Source organism: Hypomesus transpacificus, chromosome 19 (assembly GCF_021917145.1).
Source record: "Hypomesus transpacificus isolate Combined female chromosome 19, fHypTra1, whole genome shotgun sequence".
In the NCBI taxonomy this organism is placed as follows: Eukaryota; Metazoa; Chordata; class Actinopteri; order Osmeriformes; family Osmeridae; genus Hypomesus; species Hypomesus transpacificus.
The window spans coordinates 9,314,464-9,341,800 of NC_061078.1; the positions used below are offsets into that span (position 1 = coordinate 9,314,464).

The 27,337-nt window shown below is 40.0% G+C and overlaps 1 protein-coding gene across 5 annotated transcripts in view; it reads left to right on the forward strand.

Moving 5' to 3' along the window:
• LOC124481802 (A disintegrin and metalloproteinase with thrombospondin motifs 7) overlaps window positions 1-27,044 on the forward strand; it is a 58,421-nt gene extending 31,377 nt beyond the window's left edge. For all 5 annotated transcript variants that reach the window (XM_047042044.1, XM_047042046.1, XM_047042045.1 and 2 more), the window contains 10 exons: window positions 143-387; window positions 2,107-2,254; window positions 10,333-10,459; window positions 10,807-11,020; window positions 11,511-13,418; window positions 13,664-13,816; window positions 13,985-14,158; window positions 14,335-14,481; window positions 15,349-15,511; window positions 23,795-27,044. In XM_047042044.1, coding sequence (XP_046898000.1) covers window positions 143-387; window positions 2,107-2,254; window positions 10,333-10,459; window positions 10,807-11,020; window positions 11,511-13,418; window positions 13,664-13,816; window positions 13,985-14,158; window positions 14,335-14,481; window positions 15,349-15,511; window positions 23,795-23,943 — 3,428 coding nt within the window. In that variant the 3' untranslated portion in view covers window positions 23,944-27,044. The remainder of the gene's footprint in view (window positions 1-142; window positions 388-2,106; window positions 2,255-10,332; window positions 10,460-10,806; window positions 11,021-11,510; window positions 13,419-13,663; window positions 13,817-13,984; window positions 14,159-14,334; window positions 14,482-15,348; window positions 15,512-23,794) is intronic.
• Window positions 27,045-27,337: the final 293 nt, after the last annotated feature.

Below are 27,337 nucleotides of genomic sequence, written 5' to 3' on the forward strand. Positions count from 1 at the left end.
CCCATGGGCATTTTGGGGGAGTATGCTATCCCATTCATAGTTGAAGGCACATCTTGAAAGTCTGTCTCTGTGACAATCCCTCTCAATATTTTTGGGGACAATATTTCAGTTCCACCAAATGTTTTGCCTGTGTGTCTTCCAGGCTACGTTGATATCGGACTGATCCCAGAAGGGGCGCGGGACATCCGCATTGAGGAGGTGGCTGAAGCTGGAAATTTCTTGGCACTCCGAAGCGATGACCCGGAAAAGTACTTTCTGAACGGTGGTTGGACTATCCAATGGAATGGAGACTACAAAGTAGCAGGGACGATATTTACCTATGAGAGGACAGGGCACCTGGAGAATCTGACTTCCCCCGGACCAACAATGGAGCCAGTTTGGATACAGGTTGGAGAGGCACACGTATACACGCAAACACCTGCACTCACACACACACAAGCCATCGTTAAACTAGTTAAACTGAGGACAATAAAACACATTTGGTAAGTACACAGCTGTACACACTGACTATTTACTCAGCTCAGAGGTTCTTTAGCAATGTAATTATTAACCTTGATTATTATTATTCACTCACAGGTTTTAAAACTTTGCAGCCCTCTCATCTAAGACATCATTATTATTTTTTTACTGATAGTTTCCCACTATGGGCATTAGTAAACAAGTAATTATTATGAGTGAATTGGCCTTTGAACTTAAGGCTTTAGAGGTGTTTGCAATGACTCACATTAACTCAGTGTTTGTCGGTCTCAAAGAGAGCCCTAAATCAGTCAAGCAACCTACCAAAACAAACTGTGCCCCCAATTTAGAACCTGTCTTCATGTTATCTTTTAGTTGTGTTGTGAAATTATTGTTTAATGACTGTAATGAGGTTCTTGAGAAACATTGTAGGCAAATTAAAACTTATTGGATACTACAATTTTTCCTCCTGGAAGTGAAGCTATTTTCATAATGTTCCCCCAGCATTTTTTTTCTGATGTTTTGTGGAACTGACCCCTTATCGTTTTTATTAATTATAGAAACTATGCTGAGGACATGTTTTTCGGGCTCTTTGAATTGAATGCGGCGGCTTCTGTCATGCCCACATGAAAGTGGCGGCTGGCATCATTAGTGGACTGGACCGGGCTGGGAGGGGTGGGGGCGGGAGGGGGCAACACCAGGCGGGTGTATAGTAGAAAGAACTCTTTCCTTTAGTGGGATTTGAATCCCACTCCACACAAACTACATATCGACACACGCACAAACAAACATACATACATGCATACCGTACTGTCAATATTTTCCCTCTCACATGCTGACACACACCCATACTTAACCAATCAAAACACACACACAATAACTAACGGGATAGATCATTCAGATTCTGAACGCTTGTCAAAAGTTTCAGTTCATTGTATTGTAGCATTTTAAAGATTTTGCAATGCAAATCATTGTTTTTCTGGAGTTTAGATGCCAGGGTTTGTTCTCGGCAGACTGTTAAGCTGGAGGGATCCCGTATTGTGCCCAAGCCTATAAATCCATGTTTGCTCAGTATTCAAAGCCAAACGTCAATGTCTGTTTGCTGGGACTTTCTCAGACTTTTAATGCAGTGTCCCAAGATGACCCCAGAGACTTAGTACTCTTGTTGGCGTTAAGAGTGTATTTGAGTAGCTCCATTAGGCTAGCAGGGCCTCCCTGCAACCATTGATCCAAGAAGGTGAGTGAAAATTGGGGCTTTGATTGAACTGTTCTATAACTGAAGCGTTGATGGCTCTGGAGAACTAGGAGGTTACATGGACTGTGGTCAGCATCCCCTGCAGTGTGTTTACCTTTATGTATTCTCCTTAACAAGTGGCACCTAAGAACAATTTTATATGCATACACACACACATGCATGCATGCACCCCACCCCACACACACACACCCTCACATGCACACATACACCACTTACACACACACACCACTTACACACACACACAGCCCACACATGCATGCACACACACACACACTAAATGTAACCACATATATACATCCCTAAATTGCTAAAGACTACAAGTGCACACATAATCCTTACTGTAAGTACACAGTGTACTGCTGACACTGATTATTTCTTTTCTCTGTGTGTTTCAGCTTCTTTTCCAGGAAACCAACCCTGGAGTGCGCTACGAATACACCATCAGTAGAGAGGTCTCTCAAGACTCTGACAACAACATCCCCAGTTCAGATTTCTTCTGGAAATTCGGCTCATGGACTGAGTGTAGTACCACCTGTGGTATCGGTAAGAAGCTCTATTTTAACATCATATGGGTTGAAATTATAAGTAAAACATTTATTGATAAGATGACAGAAAGTCTTTGTCTGTACTACTAGTATGGTGTTGTGAGCCTGCCACACTTTTATTATGGAATGTGGCAAAAGAGATTTGTTAAAGCTTTTTCTTCAGTGGTTGAGTGAGACATGTGACCACTTAGCCTGCTTATTGGAAAGATTAAATCTGCATGCTGACATGACAGTGAATATCTCTTTTGTAAAAACATTTTATACATTTCTTGTGAACATTTGTATGGTTAAGTGTCCTCACATTATATTTGACCTCACTCCATCATTCATGTTGCTATTTTTACTCTCCCTCTTTTTTTCTCAAAAACATGTATACAAAGGATATACACAGTTTCACTTAGTCACAACACATTTGCTAATATTGTGGATGAACACTCAAGGACATTACTTTTAGGTGTAAATGTGGACTGACTTGAGAGATTATAGTTAATTGGACATCAAGGGCCAAATGTTGGTCAAAAACATTCATTCTGCTTGAAAACCAAGCACTTTAGAGGAATAAAAGTAAAGGCACTATGTGGTGTGCTGGTTCTCCTAGGGTTGCACAAGGATGCCTTTGGGACAAAGGCCATCTGTCTGCAAACATGGCTGGCTGGCCTTCTGAAATAGCTTTTGGAGAGATTTTCCAAACAGGTATTTGTTTTTTTAATACCAGCCAGAAGGTTAAACGGTTTGTTACACATAACCATACAGTGAAGTAATCCTTGAAGGAAGCCATACTGTTTGTAAAAGGGCAGGCACTTTCAAAAATACTTGGCAGGTGATTGGCTGGATCTATCTGTCCACATCTATCACGGGCTAACTTCAACCACATCCATAGCTGGCAGTATTTACACATATGAAGCTGATTGGTCCAAATGACTGTGGTTCGGGCACAAATAGATAACTGGGGGTTGCCAAGAAAGATTATTGCATGGTCGTTATTCCGTGAATTTAGCCTCGCAAGGTTAAGAAGGTGGTACTCCAGACATGTTATTACAGCAGCAGAATCAGTTGGCATTTTAGTGATTTTTGTACATTACGTTGTTCTACAGTACTGATGTCAATGTGTACATGTCATACACACTACAGCCTTCCATGTAGTAGAAACTATAAGAAACGTCTCACAAAAGTTAACTGTGTAAGGCGTGTGTTGCTCGACAGGGTCTCAACTTGATGGCTCTCACAGCCCATTGTGTAACTTACTGTAGCCATGCTAGTCATATGTTGATAAGTAAGGGTCAAGATTTGGTCTGATTGGTTGTTCTTGTGTATAAAAGGAATTCTGAAGCATTGTTCTGTGGATTCTTCATCTCCTGAGACATTCTCCTCAGCTCTGGCCTGTCCTTGTACTCATTCTCTTTGCACAGCTCTTGCTGTCTCTCTGATTTACAATAATCATGGTAGAGTAGGTAAGAGTTAACCTTCATTTTGTAACATGTTAGTCTTGTAACACATTCATTTGCAATGTTATTAAATGTTTATTTCATTTAACCTTACTTTGAACATTCTTGCTCTGATTAAACCCATAGAGTCAAGTAACTATAATTCTATTTGTGTTGGCATTATTTGGTTCATGCTAATACACTGTTCAGTTTCCCATCTTCCTTTAAACCAGAGGAAATCGTTTTGGTTGTTTGGCCAATATTTAACCCCCTAAAATTGTGATTTCAACTACTTATATGTCTATGGTAGACAACAAAACCCCCCATTTAAAGGTCAGGTTATGGTTAAGTATTTAGTTTAAAAAATAAGCTCTGTCAAGCGGTTAATAGGCCAGTGTCCTTTGGCAAGTTAATGAGGCGTAGACGATGGGTATCTATCTTGGTCCCTCTTCTGTTACAAAATCCGGTGTTAAGGGGTTATCTGACTATGCCATTGTTTGCTTGCATTATGCAAATATATTCCTAATAGTTACTGTCAAGCATCTCATTGCCCTATCATTTATTTTCATAGCATTTACATTCCACTCAGAATATAGGGCAAGCTTGCCCTTGCTTGCAATGAAGCAATAGATAAGACACTAATGAGAACATTGCATAATTGCTTATGTCTTTATTAAGCGAAGCTTGATAATTGAAGGAGTTACAGTATACCTATGTATCCCTTTAAATTATCAATACAGATATGCAATTTTGAACATATATATTTTAATTTAGTACTACATAATACATAAAAAAAATCTCAGACTGTGTTTTTTTAGTGCTATTTTATTCTAGCTTTCAATGTATGTAAGTTAACGGAAAATTGGTTGATTGTAATACATAAATTACCCTTTAATCTTGGGGGACGGGGAAGTCATGCCATGCAGTGTTTGAATGGACTGACTCATATCAAATCACTAGTGTCAATACCTTCTGAGCTGGATACAGTATATTGCTACATTGCTACCGCAAACCGACAGTGATACTTCTTCATGTCTGAATAGATAGCCAAATAACTTAATTCCAGACACACTCTTAGCCATTGCTTCACCCTTGTTAACTTGAGGGCCAACCAATGACTGTAGTGGCTATACAAACATTTTGAAATAGTTTTTGAACCATATGATTTAGTTTTCTGTGTCATGAGTCTTAAAGCAATCTGCTTAGTGCACTGTTATGGCAGAACTCTGTGTGTTTCCCACATTCATCGTGTACAGTGTCATGGTGTCTTTTATACATTGGTTTGGCTGCTTCCCACAAGAAATATCTTCTTTCTGTCTCAAGTTTTACAGTGAAAGGGCTACTTTGTGCCTGCTATGATCATCTTCAACTTCTCACCTATTGATCACCTTTAGTATATCACAGCACCATAGGTGGCAGGTCATTCAACTGCACAGCCTTCATTCCACACGCAACAGACTTAGTGTGGCCCTTGGGATGATGGGCTGATTTGGAGTTTGGGGCGGTGGAGCACCCCCTCTGTGCTCAATTTGAGTTAGTTATCTGGTTCTGGGACTCTTTGAAGGTTTCTGGATAATCTGCAGAGCCCTGCCTGTTTGAAAGGTCTAATGATTGGGTGGGAGTTTTGGTTTGGGAACTCTAGGGCACTTTCTAGTGGGTTAGGGTTAGATCAGGTCCTACGTGATGCACTGCTTGGATTGGAAATAGATTAGAATGTAGGGAACAAAACAAGTGTAATGGCTCTAAGACAACCCTGAAGACATAGCTCCCAGGCACTCAAGATAATCCCCAGACCTTGCTGTGAGCAGTTTCACTATTTTCTTTCTACCAAAGATCTGCCCGGACCAGTCCAATCTCATCATTATAATTTATCCCCAAGGGCAATTGGTTCTAAAGCAAGACTAGTATACAGAAAAAAACACGTTATGGCATTCATTATAAACACCATTTTAAATACCATACAAAACACAACAAAACAACTCACAATAACAGCACTAGACAATATCCTCACTACCTACTACCTCTGCTCGCCCCCATACCTACATTTTACAAAGAAATAGCAATGTAAATGAAAGAATGTCTCTACCTGTTACTCCTAACAGGGGGATCTGAACCAAGATCCTGAAGGTAAAAGCTGAAACTCAGCATAAAGAGGGTGGGGTTTTCCTCATTACCTGACCATCGTATAGGTTGATAGGGTGACTCTGCTGGACATGTAAAATCTTACTACTACAATCTAGTTACATAATATTTGAGAGAAGGTCTGATATCGCCAAATATTGGCAACTCACACCAAAACAATCTAGATGGATACATAGTACTACAGGTAGGAGGAAAAATTGGTATTTCTGATTTGGGACGAACTGTCCCTTTAATTCGTATCTACAGTAGGAAGTTATGCCTAAGTTAACTTAAAACATAACTGTAAAAACACAACTTGCTGCTGCAATTAAAGCTTCCCTTCAGGCTTAACTGTAAAATGATGTATATCTGCATTTTCCAGCTCCATATTCATAGTTCAGTATTTTTCTTGAAGGTGTCACTGGCACCTTCTAAAAAAAAAAGCTTGCCTGACAGCTTCCTCTGTGACAGCAGGTGTTTTCATCCCTCACAACTCATTGTGCACTTCCTCCAGTTTAGTTTTTCAGTTTTTCCATGGAGTTGTTTCATCATCATAAAAAAAAAAAAATTGCCTTCTGATGGATCTTTCTTTTAACTTGATGTACCATATGACATTTATTGTTTGTTCCTCATATCCATAAGAGTGAAGAAGAACACATTTGTCTTTTCAATTAGCTGCAAAAACTCACAGTTGACTGTCCAGACGACTCTTGGTAATTTCGCTTACTTTATTCTTAAACAACAGTAGACCAAAACTTTGTTACGAGAATGCCAATTACCGCTGAGACTTGACATTTGCTTGTTGTCATTGCTTCAGTGGTGTTGCTATGCTATTCCCTTACACTAACACATAATTGATGAATTATGGTAGGACAGAATGCTCATTTGGTTTACTCCAGGCAACTCCTACAGAAAATCAGAATGATGAATCCAGATAATTGGTTAGAAGATTGATAGTTTATAAAACCATTTATGCTTTAATATTAACATGCGGAAAATGCAGTTCAATTCAAATTTTAAAAACAGTCTTGTCCATCCCAATAGGGGTAGAAAAGTGTCTTTAGACAGAGGTTCAAATAAATAATACAAAACAAACAAAAGCGAATAACAACAATATAAAAAACCCACACAACTTGTGGGAGACCTATTAAATTAAATATATCTTAAAATCATATTTGAAATGGAATATATTATGAAATAACTACTCGCTAAGTACTCTCTGTGTATTATATTATTGTTGCTTGCTTTCCTTCAGGTACACTTTTGAGGATCATGTTGTCTAATTGTAACTTGTTTAACTACATGCTCTTCTGATTCTACCCATTGGCTCTTATTTGCTTTTCACAATGTATGCTTCATGTTTTGGCTACACACATTGTTTTTGGGGCTATCTCGTTGTTTATGATCATTGACCTTCATTTCCTTCCTCATGTTAGTGAATCATGGGACAGTTCATAAGGGGAGTTTCCATGGGGCACAATATTAATCCCAGAAGTTTTACTTCGCAAACAAGGCTTATCTACTTTCAAAATAGTTCATCCAATGTGTGTTTTCCTGCAGTGTAGCGTACAGATTGTTAGCCCACTCCCTTAGAGGTTTTTGATTGAAATAATAGCTTGATGAGGTCTAAAAATACCTCTGTTTTTCCTCATTGGTTCACAACTTTTAATTAGCTCCGATGGGACACCATATTAGTTGCTCGTTAATGACGTCAATGTCGAAATTCACATTTTACTAGCCGTCTAAATAACAGCCCAGTTTAAACGTCTGGATATGTGAAGATAACTTTAGTTGTGACTGACTGAATAGCCCATGTTAGACGTACAACACCATCTATGTGCATTTGGTAATTAAATATTGGTATAGACTATGTAACGGTCCAACTTGGTATGGATTACTTGACCTTCTGTATAAAGGCCTGAAGTTAACTTGCAAATGAAGCATGCACAACATGTGCATGGTACATTTAAAAACATATTAATTATTCGGCCATATCATTGTTAATTGCCAAAGAATAATGAACGAGAAGTTGTTTACAGAACATCAAATAATCTGAAATAAACAGCACCATGGGGCCAATCAGCACAGCACTCTCTAATAAAGGGATTTGAGGCTTTAATGTTAGCAGTTGAATAATGAAGAAGGATGTTTAGTACAGTACCTTGTTTACACAACTTTCTAGATATGAGGTGTACTGACATATGCTGCACTGTTGTCTCATGTTTTCCCAGTGGGGAGGCCCTGCTAAATGATAAACTTTTTCATTAAAACTATTTGACATTTATCTTTGGGCATGGATGCTCTGCTACCTTGTGCTAGTTTACTGAGGAATAAAAATCGAGTTACTGATCTATTGCTCAGCTGGATTGATTAAAAGCAGTGTATGTCCTGTCCACATACTGTGCATGTACTGCATTTCTGTTTGAGGGGAAAAGGAACTACTGTAAGTAGTTTTACAAAACAATTTTGGCCAACACTTTATATTAAGGCTACATTAACTACTATGTAACTAAATAACAATACAGCATTGTATTTATATTCATTATGGTTTAGTGGTACATAATGGCATGGGGAGTTGGGCTTTCCACCGGTAAGTGGATGTTAACATTGATCTATTTTCAATTCCCCTTTTACAACATCCACTTACCCCTTACACCCCTCCCCCATACTGTGCCTTTACATTTGATAACCTATACCGCTGAAACTTAATATAATTTCATGAATTAAACCAATACCTATAGTATGTACCTATGTTTTTAACTTAAGGTTCTGTTATGGCAGTTAATGTAACCTTAATGTAAAGCCTCTTTACTGTGTGACCTTTTAAGATAAGGGTTTTCCTGTTTGTGTGTGCATATTAGAATTTCTTAATGTAGATACTTAATGCATTACAACAATTAGCAAAGTTTGGCAATATGCAAACAGAACATACTCTACTACATCCAAGAGTCTCTGTTGTCATGAAACATCACCACATATGTTTAACCACCATTGATCTTTGCGAGACAGCAAGGACAGACCCATCAATGCTACCACTCACAAAGCTGCATACACCTTTGTAAAAAAAAAAGGCATGTGGTGAAGGAGATGCCAATAGAAAGATAATGTAAAAAAATAAAAATTTTAACAGATCCCTAAGCTTCTTCTTGCCAAGTAAGGTTACAGTAATCAGTGGTAAATGGATCTAAAATAAGATATTGCTGTGTTGGTGCCAGCTATTGTTCTTTTTTCAAACACATTTAATTTCCCGCCATAGAAGGGGGTTTAACAATTTGGCATTTATCATTTTAATTGTTCAGTTTAATGTAATATGACTCCAGGGCTCCACATTTCCTGCTATGGAGGGACGTTGCAGTGCCTAACTGTTGAAAGAGACAAGTGAATATTTGGGGCTAAGATTCCTGTATGATTTAAACTGAAGAGGGGATAACATCCACATTGTGGATTTGCAGTCTTTTATTGTGATACTGTTAACTGGCAAGGGAGTGAAAACAGTGGAGACTCAGTATCTGCTAAAAAAAAAGGATTTTTACAGCTCAAGCATCAGACATTTCTCCAGAGCATTGCACCAATTGGCATCTCTGATAACAAAGCCCTCCAACACTTTCCTACCATCTGTCTTCTCCTCCTGCCTGTCTCCCTAGTCCCTTATCAAATGACATTCCCCTTCCTCCCAGCAGTCCTCTTTTACTTATCTCCTCCTCCTGTTAAGCAATGGACAGACACTGAAGAAGGCGACGGAATAAGTGGTTAAGCCTGTTCCGTCCCTCCCTCATTTATGTCTGTCTGAAGAGTCGTCTGTAAAAGCCTGAATAGGCTAACAGACATACAGTATTGTATAACCCTCAGTGGACCATGCTGACAGGAAGTGGGGAGGTGAGAGGAGGCCCCTGCTCAGCTGAGTCGGAAGCCCCTTAGGGGTAAAGGATAATTAGGGGGAGGAACATCAGAGGAAACAGATAAATCTGTGGCGACCCTGGGGGATGTCTCTTGACATGTGCTACTTTGTGCTGTTTGAAACCAACTCTCATCCCACCCTTTATTGGAGGTTTTAGGCTTGCTCACAATTTGACAGATCTGGCAACGGTTATTTTGTTATCTGAGGAATGTATTGCACTTTTGACCTCAGTATGCTAAACAGACAGAAATGTCACCCTAGTATAGATCTTAGATTACATAGTCAGTTAGCTACAGCACGGCATACTACTTGGGTAGATTGTAAAAAAGAAAAAAGCTGACTCAAATAAACAACTTAATGACATTATTAATTCATCAAAGTGGTGTCATTTTTGTGTTTTCTTATGCCCATACATTAGTTTTTTACTTTGATGTCTACTTTGTGACGTGAGTTTGGGGGTTCACTTCAGCAACTTTCTTCTATTGTCTTAGACAACCTATGTATAGTGTGTGTGTGTTTGTGCAAGAATGTGTGTAGACACAATATCTGTATAGCTATACTATGTGTATGTGTGTGAGTGTAGTCTGTGTGTAACATTTCAAACAGCTGTTCCACTCTTCCCTGGCATTCCAGGTGTCCAGCGTCAAATTGTGCACTGTGTAGAGAAGACCTCAGGGATAGTTGAGGAGCACTACTGTGATCCTTTGACCCGCCCCGATGACAAACGGGCCAGCTGTAACGAGGAGCTCTGCCCAGCAATGTGAGTTTTATCACAAGCAGCCACGCACAAAACAAAAACTCAGTAAAAACCCCTAGTCATAGCACACAGATACATACAGTATGCAAACAGTAAACAAGTGATGCACGCGCAGCATCAGCACCAAATTAGGACACCAATAAAAACACTTTTATCCAGTATAACCTTACTTCTCTCCATAGTGGTTCAGACACGCTCAATCACACACACACACACATCAATAACAAAGTCAAATTCCCTTGAGCATCAAAAGGTTAAACAACCCTAACAGGTTTGACATAATTCATAATTGAACAGACTTCCAGAAATGTCTCCCCTTTACACTCCCTATTGTTAACCCAATCCCTCAGATGGTGGGTGGGGGAGTGGCAAAAGTGCTCAGCCCTTTGCGGGAGCTTAGGCCTGGCCAAGAGGACCGTGCTCTGCATCCAAGCTGTGGGTTTGGAGGAGCAAAGAGCCCTACAGCCTTCCCAGTGTCAACACATGCCCAAGCCTGTGTCTGTAGCACCTTGCAACACACACATCCTTTGCCCTGCAGACTGGACTGAGGGCAACTGGTCAGAGGTGAGGCTGTTTGATGTGAATGTAGGTCAAATCAGCTCCTGAAGCTGTGGCGTGAGCCATGCAAAGAGGAGTGGGCCTGGGGTAAAACTAGCTTGTTCTTGTTGAGTGTGAAATGAGTCTGTGAAGACTGGAACCTTTTGAAATTGTCTTCACCCAAGTGAAGTTTTAAAGTTTGAACAATACAGCTTGGTTTGCAGATACTGCCACATAGTACAGTCCAAAATAAGTTATTTCAATTCAATTAAAGGTTTCTGCATCCTTTACAAAAAAAATAATTGACCAATAGAGTTTTTTGTTCTGGACAGTACAAACTCTTAAATACATTCTGTGGTCATTCTTGACTGTTATATAATGGTCTAAAATCTCAAACTCTATGTGCACATTGTATGTCATGATATTCCTTCCCTGTGTGTGTTATTTGAGATGTTCTTCAAACATAGCTTGGACCAGAGTGAGTTTTAATCTCAGTCCCTCCTCTGCTTCCTCACAGTGCTCACTAACATGTGGCAGTGGCGTGCAAACCCGGAATGTGACCTGCTCAAGAAACACCGGTGTCGACTGTGATCTCAGAAAGAAACCCAGTGGTGTCACTCCTTGCTACATCCGGGACTGTCCCCAGGTCCCAGACGTCTTTGGTGGTAGTGACTGGTCTGGAAGTGGTTCGTTCAGCAAAGAAGTCTTCAACAAAATCAACTCAATCCCTGATGCCAATTCTCTGCCCAAATACAGCACAACACGAGCACAGCCAAAAGACCGCAACAAACTGTATAACAGAATGGAAGGCGATTTCTCCCCCAGAAATACAATTGAAAAGGCCCAAAACAAGCCCGCTGACAATAATGTAAAGGTAGATGACTTCTACTATGACTACAACTTTATCAAATTCCATGAGGACCTTTCATACGACTTTGACTCGGGAATCATCAGTCAAGCTGAAAAGAATAGTATTGAACAGGAACCTAAACCCAATTCAGGTGTGGAAGAAAATATTGACAGGGAAACATCTCTTTTATCTAACACACCTGTGCCTGAAATAACGACTTCCTATCATTTACAAGATGACAAACAACAGAAACCGCGTGCGGAGGATGTTGAGAATAGCAATTCATCACTAAAGAAACTCGTTGAAATGAACCAGGAAAAGGAGGACGATTTATTTTCTGAAGACTATTTTCTGCCCATTGCAAATACTCCCCCACCACCAGGTTCAACCACAAAAATATGGAAAGAAAGCAACAGTAATCTTGGCTTGCCTCTTAACCCCAGCACAGCACACAGCCTGGTATTGACAACTAAAGTGGCCCCCGTGGACATAATACGAAGCAAACATGAAGAGAAACCAGTTGGAGACAAAGATTTTTTCCAAGATTTCAGCCAAGAAAAAAGCAATTATGGGAATATTGATGACACAGTTGAGGTGACTACACCAGTCAAAAAGGTGTACAAAAATGAGGACCTCCCCTCAGTGATAATTGGTAGGGAGAAAGAAAAGGCAGGGGAGTTAGGCTACAGCTATTATGAAAAAACTACAGCAGTCCTACAATTCCCCGACTCCCTTGGAGAAACAGACAGCAGGGCACCACATTCCCATTTTCCTCTTTCAGCCACCATGTTTGAGGTGAAGATGCACGAAGACAGCTTTTTCAGTACAACTTTGTCTGAGTGGGATAAAACGATGGTTGAAACTATTTCAATTACCACTTCTCTTCCATATGCATCATTAAACCCAACTTCTACTGAAGAAGGCAATCATGATGTGCTTTCACCTGAAGAAAAAACACACTTTGATCAACAGGACTTCAGTACGGATCCCAACACTGTTAACAAATACAATAATTTAGGAATTACAGAAGGTTACACAGTAACCTCACATCTGGTCTCTCAAGAGAAACCTCCTCCAACTCCCGCTCACCTCCGTCCCCTCTCAGAAAGCCAGGAGAACATCAACGCCCCATGGACGACCAGAAAGGACACCCTACTTCCTACACATCTGGAAAGCATAGTATCTCCACCTCCGTCCATTGTGACCCAGACCCAACCTGCAGCTAAGCCTGAAAAAGAGATTTACACACCCTCTTTTCCTCATTATGAAGTCTCCCTTGGTCAAACGGATTCTAGTCTTCTGACTCCTTCAACATATCTTTGGAATGAAATGGACCACAATGAAATCCTGATCCCCCCTAGGTTACAATTGAGTGGTACAGACCACCCATCCAGCACATTTCAACCCTTGACAGATGCTGTCACCACGGTAACTAACACAGCCACTCTGCAGGATGGTACGAGTCCCACGTCCACCACCCAGTCCCATCTGTCACTCCATTCTCTCATGCTACAGTCCCAAACCATCCCAACACCAAACCCAGCTGCCTACTGGGTTACTGGCAACTGGAGTGCAGTGAGTGACTACACCTACGTTCATGCATCCCATATAAATATAGCACAGATCTGCTGAACAACAGGTTTGACATCCCTTATTAGCTAGTTCTAATTAAAGTAAACAGTGAGCTGTTTAATTTAGTGCACACAAAGAAAGTTTGCCAGTGTCAATCATCTTGATTCAGGGACTACATAAAGCAGGTTACCATCAATTTAACTTAAAGCCTATTGTTTAATATACTCCTACTACTATTATTTTTGCAGTGCTCGACCAGTTGTGGCCTGGGAGCTATATGGAGGATGGTGGTCTGCAGCTCTGGTAAGGACACAGACTGTGACCTAGCAAAGAAGCCTGTGCCGGCCCGTCGCTGCTACTTGCGTCCCTGCTCTGCCTGGAAGACAGGCCAGTGGAGCCAGGTAGGGTCCCATGTCTGAATTTTGTGTGATCCTTATTTTAAATGTCCTTTTCATACTGTAGGCAGTAGAGTACTTCCACAATATCTCTACATTAAACTAAATACATAAAATCTCTGAAGACACACACGTAAACAAAATATATATAAAATGTGGAATACCTCATCCCAGTGTTCCAAGAAATGTGGTGGAGGGGTGACCTTGCGTGAGGTTCAGTGTTTTGACACAAGAGATCAGAGGCCTCTTCGACCATTCCACTGCCAACCGGTCTCCCCCAGGCCCACTGCACGCCTGCCCTGCAACCCCCAGCCCTGTTTGGAATGGTACAGCTCATCCTGGGGACAGGTCAGGACCTTGCCTCCATCCACACTCTTCCTATATCACAATTTTTGGCTGATGCCCTCAGTATACCTCACAAGCAACCTCATGCCCTGGGACATAAAATGCCCTGGGCTTAAAATAGTGTATGTAATAGTGTATGTAATATGTACGGTGTGGTTTGTATGTTTATGGATGGCCAGTGCTCAGAGGTGTGTGGGGGAGGGGAACAGCAGCGCCTTGTTACCTGTCCTGAGGAAGAACAATGCGATGAGGATGTTCTGCCCAGCAACATCCAAGCTTGTAACAGCCAAGTCTGTGCCCAATGGGTCACTGGCTCCTGGGGACAGGTACGGACAGGTGGATGACGTATTGCATGACACACAGTATACAATGTACACAAAACAATTTTAAAATGAAGTACTAAGATAATAGCTTTTGCACTTCATCATATGAACAGTCATTGTTCAGTTTAATTATCTGTAATGAAGTTAAATGCACAAACCTCATCTTGCATCATTTATCCACCTGCAATGACATGACTTGCGTGAGGCATATGTCCCTTGAACTCCATCTCTTTCTAAAGCCTCTCTTCAAACATTTCTCCAGCTTAAGAGCTGACATGCCTTTGATCATGAGTCTATTTAATTATTAAATAAGTCAGTACTGCCAGTAGCCCCCTCCAGTGCTTTTGTGTGCCATCCTCAAAAGTGCAACTGACCTCAGAAGCCCCCAGTGTAGTACGCAGTACACACCCACACACACATTGAACATGACATACCAACAATCACATATACTGCTCAAATGTACACTTATCCACATAATGCAGACATTAGTAGACATTAATATAAAACTGTGTACTCACATACATGCTAAATGCTTTGAGGCTACCATAAATACATACATAAACACCACACACACACAAACACCTTTTTCATTCCTTCAATACATGCTCAATCTGCGTGTGCTCACATATTTGCGCGCACAGAGACACATTCTAAACCAAGTTATACTGGTGTGGGGTGTGTTTGCTTGCACATGCTCACCTCAAAGGCTTAACTGAAAGCGGTCTACAGTTTTGATTGAAGCATGGAGGTCCAGGGATTTGATCACTGTCTGATACAAGGTTAAAATGGGAAAAAAAAACATCACATGTCACTGTCAATGAAACTCTGTGTGAGTGTGAGGGAGTCTTTAAAGTGTCTCCTTGCCCGCAGTGCTCTGCGTCCTGTGGCGGTGGTGTGCAACGGAGACTAGTCAAGTGTGTCAACTTGAAGTCTGACACAGAGGAAGAGGAGGAGCATGCTCAGTGTGACCATGAATCCTGTCCAGAAAACACTCAAAAGTGTAATATCCAGGAGTGTGAAAACATCACGTTCGGTAAGTGTACTGTATGCAGTCATCTCCATAAGATAAGTTATCCTACCTATAAGGTTTAAATGACAAACATTTATTTTAATTACTACATGAAGACATTCATGTGTTTTAGAACAAAATAAAGTATGCATTTTTTTTACTAGCTAGTTTGAGGTTAACGTTAGGTTTAGTTTTCTACAACATCTCTTCTTTTCAACTGTATAGCTAGGAGAGCTGGCCAAATTCTGTAACTGCTTTGAGTTATTATGGTGTGTCTTTTGTTCTGGAAAGTCCTGACATCACCATAAATAGCTTCATCTATACTAGTTTATGTTGGCTAGCTAGCATTGGTAGGCAGGCAGGGCAAGTCAAACAAGCCACCATTTTAACTCAATAAGGATTCAGAGTACTCATCTACTGAGACGTTGAAATATTGTGTTTGTCACTTAGGAACATGGTGGTGATCTGGAGAACAGCCTTGTGCTGTCATACATACTGTTTTCATCCTAAGCTGTTTTGAAACGGCATACAGTGTGTTACATTGACTTAAACAAAGGTTTGCTTATATGTTCTGAAAGACTTGTGTTTGTGTCCATATGTCTGTCTAAGTGGAGATGATGGGTCTGCATACATTTATTCAAGTTTGTCCCTCTTCTGGTTTTTAGTTTTGTTGCAGAAATGAGTCAAATATGGCATTCAGTTGGCATAGCACACAATTTTTCCTCGATTTGTGGTGTGTGAGTGTGTGTTGAATGCCCGAGTGGTTCAGTCCAGGGTCAACCTGAATGCCATAAACATCCTCGGGCAGGGATTGAATGCTTTAACAGCACCATGCACCCTATGTCCCCTTTCACTTCAGCGAGGTGTCTGATGAGTCACCAACTCACAAGGTAACTGAAGCATACTGCCCACCACTACCCATCCAAACATTTCCTTTCCATGGAGTTCCTCCCCAGTAGAGAAAGCTTGCTTGCTTGTTTCCAAGTCAGACACTTAGAAACTCAACCAAAACTATTTTAGTTATGTTTATCAATTGAATAAAATGCTGCATGGAAAAGGGTGAGGAGGCAGTATCCAATATGTTTGCATACTCTCAATCCTACTCGACAGTGTTTTGCACCAAACTGATATTGTTGAGAGACAAGTCTTTAGGATTGAGGTAGAAGTTTAGAATAGAGATAGTTTCAGATCATGTTATCCCTCAACAGTTTCCACAGTATAAGGTCCACTAAATTCTGTGTAGAGCTGTATGAAACCTTTTTGAAGTCTGCCTCTTCCTTTCATCCTTTCTGTTTTAATTCACCCTCCCCTTTGAATGAAAGAAGTGTCCTTACTTCAAGGGTCATTCATCATTATTCAAGCATAATTAATTTAGGCCTACACTGAATCTTTTAGACAAGTTCAATTTCCAATACTTCCAATACTCAAATATCCACAATGATATCGATATCAGAAGCTTTGGAGTATTAATTTAGATTATGTATTCCAATCAAGTTAAACTGTGACAGCTTATCCCTTGACAGCAAAGTAGTTTGTGTCGGAATGTCATGTTTGCACTTCTTTCATACCCTCTAGACTTAAAGAAGTGTGAAATGATCATGCCTTTTTTGGCTCCTCTTTTATACTTCATTGAAATGCATCTGAAGCTTTGAGTTTGAAAGATAGTAAGTGAGTATGAATGTGAGAGAGTGAGAGAGTGACTCATGGTTGGCTGTAGCAGATTTCTGATTTCTTTGCTTTCACAAGATGAGATGTGTGAATGTTAATGTCCAAGGGTCACACCATTCTCAGAATAGCTGTGATCTGTTATTGTTGCATTGCAGTATACTGTATATACCAAAGTATGGGTTCCTGTAAAATCAAATCAAAGCATCAGAGCATCCTCATGCTCATGGCTTACCCAGTAAGCAGAATGGGCTTGTTTTCTGTGGATGGTAGGCTGAAGCTCATTTGACTTGTTGTCCTGAGATGTGGAGAATTGGATGACAGCTAAAACAAATCAGAGTTGTCAGTTGAACTATTAATCATTCTTAGTCTTCTTAGCTGTAGGACAGATGTATTCTGTTTGGGTACAGCTCAAAATATGAACGGAGATTCAAAGACCATCTCAAATCCATTAATCTTCTTCCACTTAGTTTATTTAACACTAAAACATTATGCTAAAACATTTTATTTGTCATCATTGTGTTAGAGTAAGATAATACCAGCATAGTGAAAAAGCCCATGTGTGCAGCATCATTAGAATTCAAATGAGTGTAATTACAACAACAGTTTACTGAGTAGATAATTGCCTTGGCTGTCACACCCCTGCTAATTAAATACATTCAATCAACAGAAGTCAAGCCTGTTCTCCCTGGCTGTGCATTTCTGTCTAACCGTTAAGTTGCTAAATTAGATACATTTGTCAGAATTAACTTAAGTATTATTTGGGAACTTTACCAGGTCCTCTTTTGTGACATGCACACATGTATGCTATGTCCTTACAAACAGTCCATAACTCTTTTATCCATGAGTCACTGAACGGATTTTTTCCCCTGGCAACAGCCATGGCCGGAGACATTGTTTTGCAAATGTCTGTCTGTCTGTACGTATGTTGGTCCCATTCTCGTGACCGCTATATCTCAGGAACGTCTTAAGGAATTTCTACATGTTCTGCACAAACGTTCACTTGGATGTACTGATTCGATTTTGGTTTTCAAAAGGTAAAAAAAAAAATCTTGGTGATTGAAAAGGAAAAACTGGCTAGGTATGACTGTACAGTTTTTTCCTTTCATTTGCTAATTATACCCTGGCTAATTAGCTTTGACAAGTGATCAGCATACAGTAATGCAGCGCAATCTAGATAACAAACAGCAACAAACATGATACATGTACATGTACACGTATTAACATAGTCGTTTGTGCAAACATTCGTTAAGAACGGCCATAAGAAATGAATTATTCAGTATTTATTAACAATATCATTGAAGGGGAAGGCACATGAACTCTTTTTTTGGATGTCCCTAACCAAATAGACTACACTACATATTTTTTTCAACTTGACTGGCTGGCACTCGCATAAAACCACAAGGTGGATATTTCTAGTTGCCTACACTCGAGGACCTGCACACCTCGAGGACCCTGAGGCGAGCGTGGAAGATTGTGGCCGACTCCTCCCTCCCTGGTCACTCCCTGTTCCAGCTACTCCCCTCTGGCAGAAGGCTGCGGTCCATCAGAACTAAGACCTCATGCCATAAGAACAGTTTTTTTTCGATCTGCTACTGGTCTCTTCAACAAGGCCAAGGACTCCCACTGACAATAACTATGCACTACGCACAAGCCACTTTTTTTTCATTTTTTTTATTGTTTAGTTCTTATAATTAGTTTAACTATTGTACTTTTTTACTTAATTTAAGATCCGTATATGTTTATTGTCTGCACCTTCCTGCCACAGTAAATTATGTGTTTGTGTAACATACACGGCAAATAAACCGAATTCTGATTCTTGTCCAAGAGGTCAGTGATCCACGATATTTGCTGTGGCAATTGTATTTTTTATATTGCCAAAATAAATTGCTTTGGCTCTAGACCATAAGCTCTCATCTTGTATTTGAGTAGTAATCCTGAAAAAATATCAAATCTTCTTTGATATTCACCACTATCACATGCGTAGTTGTTTGTTTTGCAAGTCTTTGGAAGACATCACGTGTAAGGAAATTGGCATCTTCATTGCCTTCGCTCTGATGTTCCTCAACCTGTTTGCATCATAGAAACACTGGAATTGCTAGAATATTCAACTGATAGATGTTTGTTTGATGTTTCGTCATGATTTCATGACGTCAATGCTTGAAACGAGTTCTGGTTAAATTGTGAGTTGCCTTTATACATTGTACTTTGACCAGCGCTGGTCACAATTATCTTTCTTGATCAAAGCATGTGCCATGCCAAATAGAACGTATTTTATATATATAAACAATATGTTACAACATAACATATTTTATATAAATAAAATATGACTGTCTGAAGATCAAAGCCCACCCGCTCAGTGCTCACTTTAATATTACTTAACACAAAGCCTTTCATTGTACTTTCACACTTTAGGTTGGTATACCTGAGGGGAAGTACACAGAAATATGACATCCATTTTGTTTGGCTACAAAGGTGAGAGATTGCTTGCAGAATCGAAAACTAGCCAGTATACACCATCAATAATGCTGGTTTAATGGCTCAGCTAATTGTGACGTGTGTTATCTCACATGGACACCTGTTGGGTCTGTACAGTGAGATATTTGAGGTGGCACAGCCTTCCTGCTGGGAAGTCATTAATTCTCCCTCCATGTTTATCCCAGTTGTAGACACAGCAGGTGTTGTTGGTGAGACACAGAAAAATATTGAGGCAGTATCCGGATAGATTTCATGTTCCAAAGCTTCAAACAAAGAGCATGTATTGAGACAATATCTGTAAATGCACGTGGACATGAAATACACGTGTTGTGAGAGAGAATACATATTTGTGGGTGAGGTGGCTTGTTTTTTCTGTGTGTCTTGGTTGCTCTCTGTGATCTATTTGAATAGATGAATAAAACAAATTAAAGGGAGAGGTGAGGAGAAGGATGACGGTAATACATTCTGAGATAAATGACCTGTTATCCCTATCTGGGATCTGGGAAGTTTTGGGAGTGTTGATGGATATGTACATTATCCAGCGGATCTCAAACGTATTTGAGAAGGGTTTGATTTGGTTTCCAACAGGGACAATTCACTCTTAAACAGTAAAAATGGCTTCACAAGGAATTATGAAGAATTTTATATTGTGCTACTTTACACTGTGAGCTACCACATTTAGGTGGGAGTATGGATGGGGGCAGACATGTTCACATGCGTCAGGGGGATAGAGCATAGGACCTCTTCTTTTCAAACGTCAACTGAATGTGCCCACCTTTGTTGCCCTGGCCTCCCTTTCTTATTTATCGGTCTCTGTCTCCACCCTATTCTTCTTCATGCTTTTCCCTCCCCTTCTGTCTCTCCTGGAGAGAGAAGAGAGTGTTGACAGTAACAAGCAGTTTCCGTGGACCAATAATGAGGGCTACATTAGGGAGACTATACCTAGGGAGAGACGTACCAATGCTGACAGACAGGAAGACAGGCAGACTGGCAGCCATGTCGCAACTGCTCGAATTCTTTCACCAAAGCTCATCTACCGGCCAATCTGAGAGTTGCTTTATACAAAAAAGATGCCTTTTTAGTCAGACATTTAAAAATCAGCTCCTGTTGATGAAATGACAGAGCATGGCTCGGATCACTGATCCATCTTTTTAGCTCCTCAGTTTCCATTGTGAGCTTCTCCGCACAACCATAGGCTGTTTCTCTGACAGTCTAGCCATTTTTTTTAAACTTTTTTAACAATATTTCTGCTAAGAAGAACCATCACTTTTCCAATAACAGTGTGGGATACGAGTTAAGCCAGAGAACATCAGCCCGAGATGGGTTTGAATATCCCCCTGATGCTAAAATATCCAAGGTAACAGATGTAGTGGCCCTTTCTGATGAGTGGGGAAAAGAGCTTTGCGACAGAGGAAGTCATTCTATTCTTTGTTGTTCACTGTTGTGTGTGAGCCTTGGTAAGGTTTTGTGCGTTTAAAGGAGGTCGAGGGGTTGGAGTGGGTCCCTGTCATCTTACAGGAAATTCTGTGCGACTCTTGCAGCTGTGAACTCTGACCCTTCTGATGTCATCATTCTCTGGCCTTCCGGGGAAAAAACATGGTGGGTCCTGACAGCAGACCTTTTGAGGCAGAGGATGAATTGGTGGCTGTGTGGAGACAAAAGACTGGCAAATTAATGATGTTCTATTGGAAGAATGCATACTGGACTGATTGACGATTTACTTCTCTCATGCATATTAATGTTTGGAAACTTTGCTATTTGTGCAATACTGTCATTTATATCTTGAAATTCCACAGAAATTAACATGTTGGTTGGTGGATTCAAAATATAAAAACAAAAGCTTTTGTAGAACTGAGTATATCTGCTCTGTCAGGTCCTGTACATTCTTAAATCCAAACCTTTGCCTGTCTAATTATAAATGGCTTAAAGGTGTCTGGCATCATTAAAACATCACCTAGGGACACAATTCTCCATTTTTCTTTCTTGATAGCAGTCTTGATCTTAAAAAAATCCCTGAAAGGTGAACCCTTCGCTGACAGAAAGTAGAACAATATATATTTTCTAGTGCTGTCAGTTTAACGCGCTATTAACGGCGTTAACGCAAACCCATTTTAATGGCGTACATTTTTTTATCGCAAGATTATCGTTATTTTTGGCCAAGCAAACTTTTTCGTTTTTTTTCACATTCTGTTGCAGCAACTACTGTCGTTAGAAAAACTACAACACCACACCGGATCTAGCTATACCTGAAACAAAACAACAGGCACGCCGCACACACTTGTTTGTGCTTGCGAGCTGAGTAGCTAGTAGGCTAATGTTTTGAGTGGATAGCGAGCACGAGACACCAAAATGGATGCCAAAAAAATTCCTGAATGGAACATTTACTTTTTTGCCAAATGGTTCCATTGACAGGAGCAAAGCGATCTTTGTGTTTTGTCGTTGTGAACTGAGCTATCATCGCAGCACGTCCAGTCTGAAATACCACTTCATGGCCAAGCAAATAGCTGATGCGAATTCTCCGCACCCTCGTCAAAGCCAGGCGATTGCAGGGTTCTCAAGTTTTGAAGACAGGCAAGAGTGACATTCTCTCTCTTCCTCCCCCCCCCCCCCGTCGAGGGGTCAAAATTAATGAATGAATTGCTTTTTACCTGACATCTTTGAAAGGCAGCAATGCTTGATACATCCGTGGCCAGGATATAATAATAAAACATTACATTATTTTAAAAGTCCTAGGAACTGGGCCTCTTTACGTCCCGCACTGGGTTTGATCCTGACACCTCAGGCATCTCAAGCGCCGCCACTACCAACTACGCCAACGAAAAGCTGGATATTAGAAGATGCGGGTGGCGTTTTAGTTACGTACCTGAGGAGTAAGTTTCACCGATATACACCGGCTACATCTATGAACTACTTGTTCTGAGCAGGTGTTGTCAGTGAACAGGCTGTAAAACTGTTGGTTAAGAGACTCATGAAAAACTGATGCTAATTATCTGTGATTTTTTTTTTAACAGCAGTCAATGTTTGTGTCAAACAAGTTGTTAATTTGTTGTAACATGCTGTAAAACAGGAGATCATGACTTTGCTCAAAGTGATGCTCGAGCTCCAGCGGTTTGCTTTGTAGGTGAACAAAACTTTCGGAAGACGTCGCAGAATCACGAAAAATTACAGGATATGCTTTTTTTCAATTGGTTGTTGCATTAAATCTTACCCAGATACAATGGTGCTATTTTCCGATTGGCTATTGTATGGACCCTTTCTTTTTTTTGATTGGCTGATAAGTGGCAGGCTCGACTAAGAACTGAAGTAGGGCGGCCAGAGGAATTTTGGTTGGGTGCTGCGGCATAATAAACATATTATATATATTTTTTTTCTGCGTGAGAAATACAATGTGTGGCGGGAGGGCGTGACTAAAGACCAAAATGAGTGACTGTCACTCTCAATGCGTGACACTTGAGAGCCCTGCGATTGCAATGTTTGCACTAAGCAATCCGATCCACTTTTCTATGTTGATAAGAGCATCAAAATGAGAAAAAATAATAGGACAAAAAGAAATCAATGGCAATTTTGAATATATAAAAATGTGCGATTAATCGCAAGTTAACTATGACATTAATGCGATTAAATATTTTAATCGTTTGACAGCACTAATATTTTCCACAAAAAATAAATGAAGTGCAGTAGACTAACCAGGCTACAGTCCATAGTGAGCTTAAGTTAACAATACACAAAATGTAACTGCCAAGCAAAACCTAATTCACCCGAGTCAGCTCAGGATTCTGGATGGTTCCAGTTATAAGAATAGCTTCACCCATATCTCAGCCAAGAAACAGTAATTTAATCTCGAAGGCTTTGACTGTGATGGAGTTGGGCTCTGGGTAAGGTTGTGCTGCCTAGTATTATATTAGGTTAAGCCTGCAGACTCTGTACAGGTCAATCTAATTGGATCCCTGTTTTATCATAGGTATTGAAAATGTGTGTTTTCAAACACCAATGTTCTGAAATAAGATGGTTACTTTATTTTATGGGATAGGTCAAAGTATTGTGAAAAATGCCATAAGTGTAAGCAAAATGTATATCCCTGTTAATTTTCTGCACTATGGCAACAGACTTTTCCTTTTTATTAATTCTCTGTCTTCTCTCTGTTTCTTTTTCACTCTCCTGTAGGAGTGATGTGTGTTCGGGACCGGCTCACATTCCGGTTCTGTCAGACCCTTCAGTGGCTTGGCCACTGTAACCTCCCCACTGTTCGGGTGCAGTGCTGCAGAACCTGCAGCCAGCGTTCCCGTGGCAACGAACGCACATCACGTCGCTGAGATTCTGAGAGACATGTCCACATAGCCCTCCAGATGTGAACACATAGCCCTCTATGCACATGCATTGTATGTGAATGGGGACATATGGACACACACACGCACACACACAACTAAGGTTCTGGGCACCACACATTTAGCATTTGTTATCTGGAAGGTGAATCAAGCTCACACTTTATTTTAGGGGCCCTATCTATAATCTTTTCTGCACAATAAACCAAGTATTTTTTTACGCTTTAACAGGTAATAGTTAAGATTAATTGATAGTGTGCTGAATGTTTATTGACATTAATTTCAGCATTTACAGACTATTTCTAAATGTCCTCTCAGGTTAGTTTTTCTGAAATCAGTAAGTGAAAATGAACTCTGAGATTTGTGTACATCATAGTAGGATAGTAAGACACTCGCACTGTTTTCCAATAAGAATCAATGCTCGGAGCAGGGATGCAACCAAAACCAATAATCCATCCCAGAGAAGGAGGAGACACTGCCTGTCACCACTATACATGTTGTATTTAATGTATTATCTCAGTTCCGAACCGTCATTGCCGTACAACCCTCACAGACTCTCTCTTGCAGTTTCTTTACTTACTGACCAGAGTTTGAAAGAGGAAAAATCGTGCAGCTAGCAATTGGTGTTTTAATTTAGGTCTGGCTCATACCATAGCAGCATGGGATTTGACCAGGGTACTGATTTTAGCATCCAATACTTTTTACGGTATTCACTTTAGTTTATTAGCTTATAACAAGGAAAGATTGTTCAGACAACACTTTCTATTGATAGCAGCTGACACTGCAGTATATCCAAAACAGACTTGGGAACAAAAAGGTGGGTGCAAGTCTGGAAATCCTCATTTATAAATCCTCCAATAACATACAGCTTTGTTGATTATTTACAGATATAACATTACGTAACAGTTGCTTTAGTGTAGTGCAGATGGATAGATAAAAAAAAAAATAATGTTCGCTTTTTGAATGAGTTATTCAACAATACTGGCTTGTTAAAAAAACATTTGGTGTATGGAAACTGTGCTGCAAAAATAACTTGGTGCTACAGTATAGGCAGTCGCAGATTTCAACTCTCATGTCAGGTGTTGGGCAGGCCCAGTGCCTCTTCTACTTGAATCATAGCTTTTGTCTCAGAATTGCCTAAAATTGCCTATTTTGATCTCAAGTCAAATTTTACTTTGACCTTTCATGACAACAGAATTGTCATTTAAATATTGTGTGGAAGGCCCCTCAGGCCCACACTTTCCTGCTCTAAGGGGAAACATTTTGCTTGAGAAGTGTCCGTTATTCATTGGCTTCTGTAGCTTCTATATATTCATAGCCTAAGGGGAAGTTAATCCCATGGTAAAAGTTGTGCAAACATTCCACTGTCAGTTATATTCAACAAGAAGGGTCAGTCTTTGCCCACATTCAAATGCTATCTACTTGATTGTGGAAAGGAATTCATTCAGTTGATGCAGATCAACAAAGCCATTGTGTATATGTTATTTTGTAAACTGCTATTGCAGGGGTAACTTTAGGTTGTCAATAAATAATTTTATCACATGAAGTCAAACTATTGCAGAATGTGCTGGTTAATTGTATCATAAGGTGTAGAAGTATATGTTTCCAAAATGCATAATATTTTAACTCACAATTGAGTTTAAGTAGCACATTTTCAATTGTTTATTTAGTTAGCACAAAGTTGTGAAAAGCATGATCATAATATTGTAAAACCTGAATGGCATTTAAACTATTGATGACTACCTTTTGAACTGCAGATAATGGGATATAATGAAACATGAATGAGACCAGCTCTCTCCACTTCTGAGGGAAAGCCATCCAACAGATTATTAAAATCTCTATCACAGTCCTCTGTGAGCGCAATTCATCACATTAAGTCCATTTCTGCTCAAGCAATTCCAGGCATGAGGCTTATTGTAGCCTAAGAGACACAGTGCCCCTTACTGTTCCCTTATATCCATTACAGGAAGTTCCCTCCAATTTATCAAATTTGTGTACAGGTTGGAAAACCTTAAAATTGACTGATTCGCTTGTGTTTGTTGGCCAACTTGTACAAGTGTACAATTCATCAGTACAGCTTTGTCTAATCTCAAACTATCATTTTTCTGTATTCTGCATTGACAGAAAAGGTACAGATCAAAGAAGGGAACATTATATTTCATACATTTCTCCTCAGGCAGATTTTCTAATTTAATTACTTCATATCACAGGTCTCGAGGTTTAATTAAGGGATGCCAATATTCTCCTGGCAATGTGTCTAATGCTGTGTGTAATTCAGATATAAAAAATGCCAACATCTGTTTCACGGACTTTAGTCGAGAACTAACCAAGCAGCATAGGGTTCCACCTTAAACTAAGACCTTTGGGGCTCCAAAGCAATTGCAACATTTGAATGCAATGCCTTTTGTTAACATTCTCAGTATTAATCACACACAGCCAAGGACATTTTTGAGCCTTGAACAGTGTAGCTTTGAATCTCTGATTAATTGTTATGCGTACTATATATCAGCTTCATCCCAGGCCATAAATTGTATTGGAAGGAACAAGGACATAATGTACAATAATCATAATGGAATTAAATGACAAAGGACTCGTTGTCATGTGTATGTACACTGGATGTCTTGCCTTGTTTCCACAGCTACAAAAACAGTTTGAACTAACAATATAAAATACTGACAAAAGAGAAAAGACATTAGCTATGGTGACATGTTTATGATGCTTCATCAATTAGTCCCATCTGTAGCCCCATGGGTCAAGGCTTGGCCACCAGACACTCGCCGGCGAACTCCGCTCCCAGGTCTGACTCTAGGGCTTTCCCTTTGCTGGGCAAGGTGCTGCAACTACTCCGTGGCCGTTTTATACGGGGTCTAGTGCATCTAGTGACATCAAAAAAGAAATAGCTTTCAACAGAACCTACATGTAACCCTACTGTAGCTTCCACCAATGGTTCTAATCTACCTAATGGTTCTAATCTAGCATGTCTGTGTTTCATCATTTATAGGCCTACATCCTATTTGTTCAGACCGTTTGTGATTAAACTAGAGAGGGTACAATTTCTGGGGAAATTGTGGGGTGTGCATTTCTTGGTTGCAGATGGGTCCGTTTTTTTACAACTGATATTTCTGTATATTTTATATGAAAATGCATACTTATTATTTATAATGATTACATACATTTAAAAGAATACATTTGTTGCTGTTCATTTACAACAAAAAAATACTAAGAGTAGAATGAAACAGTTATCTTCTCATTTCCCCTGCCAGAGGGAATGGTGATAGGATATATAACAGCCTAATAGTTGAATCAAAACGAATAAATTGGGCAATCCGGTTAAAAAAAAGTCCTAACCTCTTTGACTTAAACGTCCCTTAAGTTTTTCCCCTTC